Here is a 12,672-nt window from a genome sequence, read left to right as displayed (position 1 = left end):
AAATAAGGAAACTGTGTTATTAATATACTAAGTGCAATGTACTGGATATAAGCAAGCTGCATCAAAATCTGCACACGAAGCACGGAATGCATTTCTACTATGAAGGGAAAAGGTTTATTTGTGATCGTGTTAATGAAATAATTAAAGAAAGACTTCTAAGGAATAGAACAACCTATCAACTTCCTGTACATCCTTACAACAACAGTGAGCGGACACAACCTGCTAGAGCAAGACAACCACCATCAAGAAGTGAGGATGTTTACTGGCCACAGATGAAGAAATCACCTCCATAGTTCATCCCAGAAGTGTTCAGATTAAAATGAAAGGCTTTGTAACCTGGGTTGTGAGTAACTGAATCCACTTTCCCTTCTTCTGCTTTTCCCCCCTCTCTCCGCCCTGACGAAGGAACAATGTTCCGAAAGCTAGGATACGTAAATTTTCTGTTCTGTTTTGTTTATCTATCAGCTGTACTGAGCTGAGGTAAGTACTGGCCAACCCCTCTATCTCTTTGTTAGTATTTGTTAAAATGAAAGGAAGGCAGAGACAAATAAAGGTAAGTGATGAACCAGTTATGCCAAGCAGAAACCCCAAGTTTATAATTGTCCATCAAAATGTGCAGTCATTGCAAAACAAAATTAATAAGCTAGAGGTATTACTGTCAGATCAATTAAAACAAGTATCTGTAATGTGTTTTAGTGAAAATTGGCTAACTGATGAGATGTTAGCAATCACAAGTATACAAGGTTATGTTATGACATTCGTTTCTGTAGAAAAATATCTACACATGGAGGAACATGTATATTTGTGAAAGACAGTAACCGCTATTGCTGCCTAAAATCTTTTGAAAATTTAGGAAAAGAAGGCGAATTTGAAATCTCTGCTGTAGAACTAACCTCAATAAAAATGATCATAAGAATTATAAGAATAATGGAAGGTGTAATGGAACAAAACCTGTAGACCACTCTTTAAAATGCTAGAAATCCTACCACTTCCGAGTATATATGTGTATGAGATAACCATGTTTGTGAAAAAATATTCAATGGAAAATCCTACTCTCTTCCATAAAAATGAAAATATCCACTCCTATAACACCGGGAAAAAGGAGACTTTCATCTAAGGCCCACCAACACCACCCTGAATAAAAAAGCAACCTTGTATTAAGGGCAAGTTATTTATAACAAACTTCCCCCACAAATTACATCAATAAATGACCTGGCAAATTTCAAGTCAACTGCTAAGGCATATTTGACTCATCACTGCTTCTATAGCGTCCATGAATTTCTTCAGAAAGTTCACTAATGATTTCTGTCTTTACCTTAGTGATGTATCATATAAATGTTACTAGAATTTTAACGATTTATGATGTAAATGTTACTGTAATACAAATATTAATCTGCCAGTACAGTACATGCTCATTATTTTTGTACAATAATTGCTCTGATATTGTAACTCAGTGATCATCTAATGTAGAAATAATGACATTAATGCTAATTTAATATTATATTTTGTTATACACTGACTTTTCCTACATCAGAATGTACTATTTGTGTACTATGTGATTACCACGACTAATAAAACTCTACTCTACTCTACTCTGTGGCAGACAAAAGTGAAGAGGAAGGCATCATATCCACAAATAGTATATTAGTAAACACTGTGTCAGCTTGAGTCCAGAGAAGATAAGGAAAGAGAGACAAGTAAAGTGGATTAGAGGGAAGAGAAATGAATAGTGCTATTAAGAACAAAAATTAAAAAGAGAGGATGGAGGATAACATAGACGAATAAGTAATAGTAATAAAGAAAATAAATGAGGCATAATGAATAAAAAAAAGTAAGAGAATAATGAAAAAGTATTGATGGAGGGGGGGACAAAATAATCAAGACTTAGTCCAGGAGGGTTTAGGGGCAGGAGCATGTGTTGGAGAGCAGAAAAACTTGTATTTCATGAGAGGAACCAAACAGACCAGGTGATTTAGTAGGCACTCAGGTCCGTTGAGTCATGCTGTATGACATGTTCAGCAGCACGGTACTGGGTTTCCCCAAGGTGGACAGATATATTCCCATAGGCATGACCACCACGAAACTATCTGAAAACATGAATGGACATTTATGGGCAAACCTTAAATTATTATCTCCTTTCCATTAATTTAATCCCTTCCTATTTATTTATTTATTTATTGGTCCTGTGAATCTAGGACTGTACAGTGTACGAAAGATATTGGACCATTCATTAATTACAATACACATTCCTTGATTTTTTTTTTCTTTTTTACAGGCATCATTTTAACAAAAGGTAAAATCATACAATATTTTCTGACTCTACACATTTTATAAAAACGGTCTTAATCAGTGAGGCAGTTTTGTTATCCTGGGTATTCCCTTACTGTATAGAAACAGTGCTCAACCAAGTAATCCTTCACAGTTGATTTGAATTTGTTTAAGTTCATTATTATTTCTGTGGATTTGGGTAGTGCATTATACAATTTGATGCCAGGGTGGAGTATGCCTTTCTGTAATAGTGATGTGTTTGTCTGTTGTACATGTACATCATTTATTTGTCTTATGTGGTAGCTATGTACAACAGATTCATCACGGGTGATGCTTGGACTGCTATTGTTTAGTTTTTCTTACATAATAATTACTCTTTTAAATACATAAATACATGGAAGTGGTTTTATTTTATTTTCCTAAATAGTGGCTTGCATGATGATCTTTGATCTAACCCTTCCATTAATCTAATATCTTTTTCTGCAATCTAAATGATTTCTGACTAGCTCCACAATTTCCCAAAACACTACACCATATTTCAATATTGAATGAACACAAGCAAAATATATGGTCCAGAGATTATCGTATGATATACAATTTTTTATTACTCTCATTACAAAACATGTTTTGCTCAGTTTTCTGTATACATAGTCCACGTGTGTATCCCATTTCATGTTTTCTTGAATTCATATACTGAGAAATTTTGTACTCCCTGTTTTTTCGGTTTTTGTCCACTTATTTCTACAGGAGGATTAGCTGGTGTCCTATTCTGGGTGGTGAAAATATCCATTGCAAAAGTTTTTTCCAGATTTATAATCAAACTGTTGACTCAAAGTATTATACCACCTTCTCTGTGATGGTCTTAAAGTCATTTTCAAAGGCTTCTTTGCTACTTCCTATAATTATATAATTATGATGCTGGCATCATCTGCAAATTGATATAGCTTATGTTTTTACTGGTTATACGTAAAATGTTGACAGGCGAAATACCCTCAGACTTCAAGAAGAATATAATAATTCCAATCCCAAAGAAAGCAGGCGTTGACAGATGTGAAAATTACCGAACTATCAGTTTAATAAGTCACGGCTGCAAAATACTAATGCAAATTCTGTACAGATGAATGGAAAAACTGGTAGAAGCCGACCTCAGGGAAGATCAGTTTGGATTCTGTAGAAATATGGCACCACGTGAGTACTGACCCTATGACTTATCTTAGAAGCTAGATTAAGAAAAGGCAAACCTACGTTCTAGCATTTGTAGACTTGGAGAAAGCTTTCGACAATGTTGACTGGAATAATCTCTTTCAAATTCTGAAGGTGGCAGGGGTAAAATATAGGGAGCGAAAGGCTATTTACAATTTGCACAGAAACCAGATGCCAGTTATAAGAGTTGAGGGGCATGAAATGGAAGCAGTGGTTGGGAAGGGAGTGAGACAGGGTTGTAGCCTCTCCCCGATGTTATTCAATCTGTATATTGAGCAAGCAGTAAAGGAAACAAAAGAAAAATTTGGAGTAGGCATTAAAATCCATGGAGAAGAAATAACGTCGAGTATAGATTTAAACATCAGGAAGTCGTTTCTGAAAGTATTTGTATGGAGTGTAGCCATGTATGGAAGTGAAACATGGATGATAAATAGTTTGGACAAGAAGAGAATAGAAGCCTTTGAAATGTGGTGCTACAGAAGAATGCTGAAGATTAACTGGGTAGATCACGTAACTAATGAGGAAGTATTGAATAGGATTGGGGAGAAGAGGAGTTTGTGGCACAACTTGACAAAAAGAAGGGATAGGTTGGTAGGACATGTTCTGAGGCATCAAGGGATCACCAATTTAGTATTGGAGGGCAGCGTGGAGGGTAAAAATTGTAGAGGGAGACCAAGAGATGAATACACTAAACAGATTCAGAAGGATGTAGGCTGCAGTACGTATTGGGAGATGAAGAAGTTTGCACGGGATAGAGTAGCATGGAGAGCTGCATCAAACCAGTCTCAGGACTGAAGACCACAACAACAACATGTAAAATGTTTACATATAGTAAGAACAGAATTGGACCCAATATGGAACCTTGGGGAACTCCACGTTTCACCCCTAATAAATCTGACTGATGAGTTTTGACTGTCCCATTCACTTCATGTGTGCCATAGAGACAGTTACAAAATTGTGTTACATGGTTGGTTGAGGTGTGTGAAGCTGCCATGCTCAGCCCTCTGCAACTATCAGAGAACTACTAATGCTGACTCAACATGGTCTTGCCTCCCTACTTAATCACCAAATCCTGACAGATCGCCCATCCAAATCCAACAATAAAACTCCGTATCTTCACCATTCGCCCCCCCCCCCTTGCCCTTCCCTCATATTCAAACCAAAAAGTTCATATCAAAATCATCCAAAATCAATAAATCCTGTAATAAAATCAAAACAGTCTGGGATGTAATAACTGTGTCAGCAACTCAAAAGCATTCTTTTCAGTACTGATGATAAACATATAAACAATCAACTGATAACTGCAAAAAACCCAGTGACGATCTATAAGTGCAGCTGAGTGAATGGGCTGCAATGATTCCTTGGAAAATGATGTGGGGATACTGAAAACACCATTTATAATATCATATATGAGATAAATGAGGCCCCCTTAACTGGAAATGATGCAAAGAAAACCATTATCTGTTAAAAAGCAAAGGATCATGGGGCAAAATCATACAATGGAATAACAACAATATGAAAATGATAGACTGCTGCTCAACATGTATACCGTATTTACTTGAATCTAGGCCGCACTCGAATCTAAGCCACACCTGGAAAATGAGACTCAAAATCAAGGAAAAAAAAATTCCCGAATCTAAGCCGCACCTGAAATTTGAGACTCGAAATTCAAGGGGAGAGAAAAGTTTTAGGTCGCACCTCCAAATCGAAACAAAGTTGGTCCACTGTAATATGAGACACAATTTAGTTTGAATGAATGACAATGCAGCTACAGTAGTTTGGTTCTAGTCTTAAGCTTAGCAGTTAAGCTTTACCATGTAGCCATTGCTATGCATCAGGTGCTCCGTCCGTATTTATAAGGGTACCATTCCTTTTTCACGTGCTTCGTCTGCTTTGAATTGATTGCTTTTCTTTGATCTGATAAGTGCCGTTCTCTTTGTTATAGGTGCTTATGTCACTCTAAGCTGAAAATGCATTACTGTACTGTGTCATGCATTGTTTGTAGCATTCTGATAATGAGGGTTTACGACCTGTCGCTGCTTGCGGCATGGATTGCTTTTGTGCGCGCTACCGCCGCTTTTTTTTTTTTTTTTTCTTTTTAAAAAAGAGAGGAATCATCTCATTAGCGAAACAATGGCAAGAGACTGCTATTTGTTGTTACTTACACTGCTGCTTTCTTTATGATAGATGTTCTGAATGAGAGTTTAGCGAAAATTTTTCTCCGTTTTAAAATCTTTGCAGACACCTCTGTAGCACATTACATTCTGCACAGTAATTAGTCATCTTAGATTTAAAAATCTTGTCAATTGCCATGCTTCATTTCTGACTGTATCACTATTAGGTGTAAGAATAATACGAATATAAACATGACATGATATGTATATTATTCTGCATTTGCTGTTGTCTCACTCTAGTTTCGTAGTTTATTAGGCAGGCAGGATTTAAATGAGATAGCAGCAAACATGAAAGAATACATGGAAAATGTTTATATCCGTATTAATTTTATGGTGAAGAGAATACTGCATGTGATTCACGATTCATAAAAGTTCTTATTAGCAACGATTTCTTGTCACAGGTAGGTAAAAATTTAGAATGTAGAGTTGGCCATATTGACAAACATCCCAAACAGTCTTGCCAGTCGGATTTTTGTAGTACGTTGAAATGCTGCTACATTTGAAGATACGGAATTTGTATTTACTTCATTGGATAATGTATGAAAATGCAGTGGTCGAAACTTGGGGCAGAGACGCCAGTATTTATCTTTGTACCTGCAAAGCATTCTTGTGTAGCGCTACATAATTCGACGGCAGAAGTTAGTAGTGGCGGCACCTACCAACATTTTTCAGAACTTCCGCTTACTTTACACTCGATTCTAAGCCGCAGGCGGGTTTTGGGATTACAAAAACCGGAAAAAAAAAGTGCGGCTTAGATTCGAGTAAATACGGTAGGAGCACTGAGTCACAGACAGCCACCATGAGAAAGATTGCTAAACATTTAAGCTTTTGGACACAAAAGTCATTCTCCTGAAATAGAAAACATTTGCTGTCACTCGAATACAAATAATACACACATGACCACTGCCTCCATGTGCTGCAGCCTGTCTATGATTGCCTCTGCATCTGACATGGGCAGAATTTGCTGGAGTGGTCAGTGAGGGTAAGCAGAAAGGGGGAGGAGGGGGGGGGGGGGGAAGAGATAGCAGGGTAGGGATGGATAAGATGCTATGCTGCACACAACACTTGGCTATGTGATTGCACAGATTGTTGGTGCAGCATCTCATGTCCCATGTCTTCCCACTCAAGTATTTATTCCTGACCTGCAAACTGATCACACTTCCTCCCTCACCCTGGCGTATTTTTGCGTGTGATTTTCTGTACCTTTCTTTGTTGAAGTCTGTACCTAACCAACAACCCCCTCCCTTTCTTCCCTTGTTCCAGCATGCACATACTGACCTCACCTAATCCAGTTACATCCACTGCCTCCTCTCTTCACACATACCCAACTAGTGACTTGCATCCCATTATTAATGTCTTTTACTTTTCTCTTTGACCTTATGGTGTTTACATATTGACTTTAGTTCATTTTCGACTTTCACTATAAGCGCTACTCCTCAGGTTTCACTTTTTTTCCCTACACTTCATCCATTTAATAGTTTTTGTGATTTTTTCCCACATACTTCTGTGCATTTTTTATCCTCCTTCTTGGATCCTTGAACATGCCATCTGCACCGATAAAGAAAAGTTTTCTTATCTGCAGCCAGAATGCAGTCCCACATGCTGTTCCTTCATGTTGCCTAGCTTATGAAATCCCCCAAAAATCATCTCACTATCAAATTACCTATATTCAGCTGCCACCCTCCTTCCACAATGACCACTACCTGTCTCTATAGTCCTCACCAACTTAGTCCTGCAAAACCTCCTTGCAATACCTCCTCTCCTTCCATTAAAATTCTGCTGCTCTGCAATTACAAATTCCTGCATCCCATCTCCCAGACAGAAACTCCTGTCCTCCAAGAATTAGAGTAGTATGTATAAAGCCACCTCAAAAAAGCTCTCCAACTTAAGTGTCTCCTATTTCTGCCTTGGAGTACCACTATCCACTACCTTTAGAAGAACTGCCATCAAACCTCCCCTGCATCTCCTCCTAGCAATCAAACTCTGTCTAGCATACCTACTATGTTTACCATATCCTCAGAAACGCCCTCCCACCACTAAACAGAACTTGAACCTAGACAGATCTGAATCACAGTCATTACCTTTCCTCTAACAGACTCAGTTCCATATTAGTATCAGTCCTTTCCAGAGGCCTTATTGTCTGCCCCACACCAAAATTTAATCATGATGGGCTTGTTTAAGACCTACTCTCCTTCTCCAGCTCAGTGTGGTGGAAACACTTTTTCTCCACCAACAGTACTCACACCAAAACCAATACTGAATCCTCCAACCAACCACTAACCACTCCCACTGTCCCCAGATTGACCATTGTTAATCATCCATAATTTCATAATTTTGAAACTTCCCTTAACATAATTCACCAAACATCTCAACATGGAAACCAACTTTACATCAGCAGAAAAAACCACAATCCACCTCTTAAGAACTGATCCCAAACTTCTAAACCTATGTGCTGAAAAAGGCTCCACCACTGTGGTTACGAACCGCAGGGTTACCTGGTGGAAGGACTCTGTCGGCTATCTGTTATGTCAACCTACAAACACCCACAGTGAACTCTGAAATCCAATAGGATCTCCAGTCTCTCTTCAATCTTAGGTCCATTCCAGAACCTCACCTCTGAGTCTATCTCTTTCCTCACGACCACCACTCCCTGCACACCTAACTTCTATATGCTTCATTAAGTCCATAAACCGAGCCACCCAGGATGCCCAATTGTGGCCCATTATTGCGATGAGAGAAACTCTGCTCTGGTGGACTACCACCTTCAGCCTATTACCTACAACCTACCCTAAGACAACAACTATTTTTTCCACCAGTTCTCCACAGTTCCTGTTCCTTTACCACCTAGCACCCTGCTTGTCGCTGCAGATGCCATTTCTCTCTACACTAACACAACCACTGCCCATCGCCTTGTCACTATAGTACATTACCTATCCCAGTACCCAACTGACAATGTCATCCGACCCCCACCTCTTCCTTGGAATTGGTGGGTAAAGGGGCAGTGTGTGTTAGGCTGGTGGATAGGGTGGATGTAAGTCTTTATTTTGCATGCAGTCTTTATTTAAACAATCTGAGGCAGTAGCTCCATTCAGTGTGTTCACCATGAGGTCTGGAGTCCAACTGACCTAATACACAGTACTTTCACAAGAGGGTGCCCTCGTCACAAGGTCTGGGGAAAAATGGTGAGAAAAGGACTCAGCCTGTGTCCAGCTCCTGGAGAGAGGAAGGAGTTCACTTTATTTATTTTGAAACAATTTATTTAGGGACGGAAATCACGAAGTTTATTTATTACAATGATAAAAAACACTGACATGCTTGGGGTCACCACCTCCTTCATCACCATCACCAGCTATATCCTCATCCACAATTATTTCTCCTTTGAAGCCATCGTCTACATTATTTTAAACTAATTTTTTACTACAGTTTATATTTTTTGACGAATAGCTATTTTGCAGCAATTTTATGATGTATTTTACCTATAACTCTTCTTCAGATCTTATAATACAGACTATTGTAATACATTTTATGCTAATAGTACACACTGTACTCATGATTGGCTAACACTGATGTCATGCACAAGATGGTGAGTGGGACTAGTGATATTTAAGACCACTCCTTGCCTATACATTTAGCAGTTAATTCAGTGTCGTGGATCGGTGCAGCCTGCTCCATGGAAGTCCACCTGCTGTTCTGGGTATATTTAGTTTGCAATCTTATTTTTGTGTATATACGTTACTGTAAGGATCCCTCTATCTGTACGTGTGTTATTTCAGAGTCTCAAGATGATCCTTAAGGATTGAAACCAGCCACTCCGATTAAAGGAAATTTGCGATCAAGACTGTTTTTTAATTATCATTTTAATATAAGATTGCTGATAATGTTGTCAAAAATTTTAAAGACTACTTTTATATGTGTATTTCTTTTTGTTTATTATGTACTGTTGTGCAACGTGTGCAAATCCTTGTGCTATGCCTATTATAATATAATTTTGGGTTGTTAAAATTTTTGTTCTAGTTCCATCTTTTCATTTTTTGTTTTCATTTTCTGTGCAGTTTTTTTTTAATTAACTGTACTTAGCAGCATCTGTTACATGTTCTATGTAATTTGAATTGATATATTTTTTGTTTTTATCCACATCCCAGTGTCAAATATGTATAAAAGAATTACTGGAATATGTGTATAACCTCTTATCCAGATCCCACTCCAATCCTGAAATATCAGTTCCTTTAAAACCTTCATTCACTCCCACACCCAACTCAAATTATAGTGACCCAGTGAAGGATTACCTCTCATTCTCCCATAATCTTAACTGGCAATTCTGTTTCACTAACTAGTCCCACGCCATAACAACAGAGCATTCATCAAACTCTGCTAGAATAGTTCCAATACAAAACTCAAAGAGACACTTCTACTCTTCACCAAAGTCACCATCTCCAGGCATTCCAGAAATTCCTCAAAAACATCTCTGAAATTTATAAACTTCATGAAACTGAGCCCTGAGCTATTTTTGACCTAAAGCCAGTCCACACTGTCATCACCCTCCTTGTTCCACTGTTGCGGATTTTGACTGTGAGGAGTATGTCCCAGTGAGCTTCATCAGCTCCTTATCACCATGATGTGCAATACTTTTCTTAATGGTCACATTTCTACCACCCAGATTGAGCTGTGGAAACTCTTAAAAACTGCACAGCCCTCGCAAAGACTCACATCTGCCTCAACAGACATCCTTGACCATCCTGACCTCTACTTACTGCCCATACACATAAAAACAACCATCCTGGCTGCCCCATTACAGCAGGTGTCAAAGCTCATATCAAAGATATCTCAGCTCTGGTAGACCAACACCGCCAAACCATTCTACACAGAAGGTGCCAATTGCTTCCTACAATATCTCAAATACATTCCCACTCCTCTACCACCTGGGAACCACCTCACTATCAATGCAAACTCTCTCTATAGCAACATCCCACAGTTTCTCCTAATGCCTTGTGACAGTGTACTATGTCTTTATTGTCACCCTAGACAACAAAGCCTTACTCACTAGCTACTTGACATTCAAGGGCCAGATCTACAATGAAATCAGGTGAACCACTACAAGAATCAAGAAGACCACAGCCTATGCCAACCTTCTCATGGGCTGCAAGGAAGCAGCATTCTAAAAGCTAGCCCACATGGCTGGGTACAGATTCATCAATTACATCATTGTAGTCTGGACCTGATGTGAAGAAAAATGCCTCCACTCTCTGGAACAACTCAACTATTTTTCCAGAGTCAAATTTGCATGGTTCTTTCTCAAGTACAAAACTAACTCCCTTGACATTGACCTCCATCTCACCGAAGCTCGCATCCAAACCTCAGTTCACATAAAACCAATCAATGCACAGCAGTATCTCCACTTCAACAGCAGCCATACCTTCCATACCAAAGGCTCCCTGTCCTACTGCCTAGGCATCCTTGACTAACATATTGGCTCCAATACTGAATATTTCATCACTTATACCAATAACATCTAACAGACTCTCCTTTCTTGCAGCAACCCCACAGATTTTGTTTGCAGACAAATCTCCTTGACAGCCCTGTAATTGTATACTCTCAGAAACACAGCTCCTGTTTTCAAAGAAAAAAAACTTAGAAGTATCACCTTTACACCCAGAAACATGACTAACCTCAAATGTGTATACAAGCCTAACCTCAAATGTGTATAAAAATTACTCCACTGGGCTCTGAAATCAGATCACCTGTACCACATATCTTTTACATACCACCCACTGTTGCCTGTTATCATCCTCCTCCACTTGTAACATACTTGTTAAACCATTCGACATTCCCAGACCATTATCATTACCCCAAGATCCCATTACTGTACTATCTCTGGCATCCTACTCTCTTTCACACTTTCCCTTCATGTTTGCCTCCTCTCAACCTCACAACAGATGGGTCCCTCTCATGCTGGGGTCCAAATGAGGTGCTTCCTTTTCCCAACTTTCCTAACCTATTCCTGTTTTCTCTATGAGGAGGGAACTAATAGTTCTGAAAGCTAGGTTATCTTTTTTTCTGCTCCTAATGTATCTATCAGCAGCACTGGAATTTTACCTCCTGAAGAGAAGAACTGTTAGCAATTCTGTGTCACCTTATCTTTTACAGTTTCCACAAATAAATTCTCCTTTCAGTACTATCTGCACAATAATTTATATAAAATCAATTATAAATGGAAAATTTTTCATTTTATTAATCTAAAGTTACTTACCTTTTCAAACGGTGTAAGTATAGTTACATCAATTGACTCTGTATTTTCTGGTAAAAATGACTTCATAAGTAATGCATGTTTCTCCTTCTGAAATCCTTGAATTCCATATGGGGAAACGCCGTTTGAAGGTTGTATTTCTGGATTAAATGTAATTCCATCAACTCTGAACCTATTGGACATGATAACAATTTGTATGTAGATAAGAGATCCATAAAGAAAGGTAAAACACACACACACACACACACAGACAGAGAGAGAGAGAGAGAGAGAGAGAGAGAGAGAGAGAGAGAGAGGAGGAGGAGGAGGAGGGAGGGGGGAAAGAGAGAGAGCTATGTTATGACTTTTTAGTGTTTAATTTAATATTTAAATATGATCCTACAATTCATTAATTTGTCATCATTGTACAGATTTAAAATTAATACTACCAGTTTACAGCTTAGCAAAGATTTTATTTAATTTTAAAACTTCAGTCAGTATCAAAAGCATGACCATTTGAGATGGGTTACCAACAGAGTCACACAAAAGCTTTGCCAAAAGTAAGCTCATATCTTGCTGACAATATCTTCCTGGTATTAATGTGCTACGATCACAGTGATGTGAAATTAGCCTCATACTTAAGTGAGGCTGTGACAAAGGATGAAGAGTAGGTATATATATTAAAAAAAAAAGAAGGTAAAGAAGGCTGCCCTACTGGCACTAGGAGGGGAAACAGTTTTGTGTTATTCACATTTTGCATCATGGAGCTATGAAAACTACAGGACTTTATTGCAGAAAAGTAGT

General features: G+C 38.5%; 1 protein-coding gene across 2 annotated transcripts in view; it reads right to left on the bottom strand.

The window, feature by feature from the left end:
• LOC126237280 (uncharacterized) overlaps positions 1–12,672 on the bottom strand; it is a 157,175-nt gene that overhangs the window by 104,707 nt on the left and 39,796 nt on the right. For both annotated transcript variants that reach the window (XM_049947217.1, XM_049947216.1), the window contains exon 4: positions 11,893–12,061. In XM_049947217.1, the coding sequence (XP_049803174.1) occupies positions 11,893–12,061 (169 nt within the window). The remainder of the gene's footprint in view (positions 1–11,892; positions 12,062–12,672) is intronic.

Source organism: Schistocerca nitens, chromosome 2, assembly GCF_023898315.1.
Source record: "Schistocerca nitens isolate TAMUIC-IGC-003100 chromosome 2, iqSchNite1.1, whole genome shotgun sequence".
Classification (NCBI taxonomy): Eukaryota; Metazoa; Arthropoda; class Insecta; order Orthoptera; family Acrididae; genus Schistocerca; species Schistocerca nitens.
The sequence above is the reverse complement of the archived record's forward strand: the minus strand, read 5'-3'. Positions and strand labels throughout refer to the sequence as shown.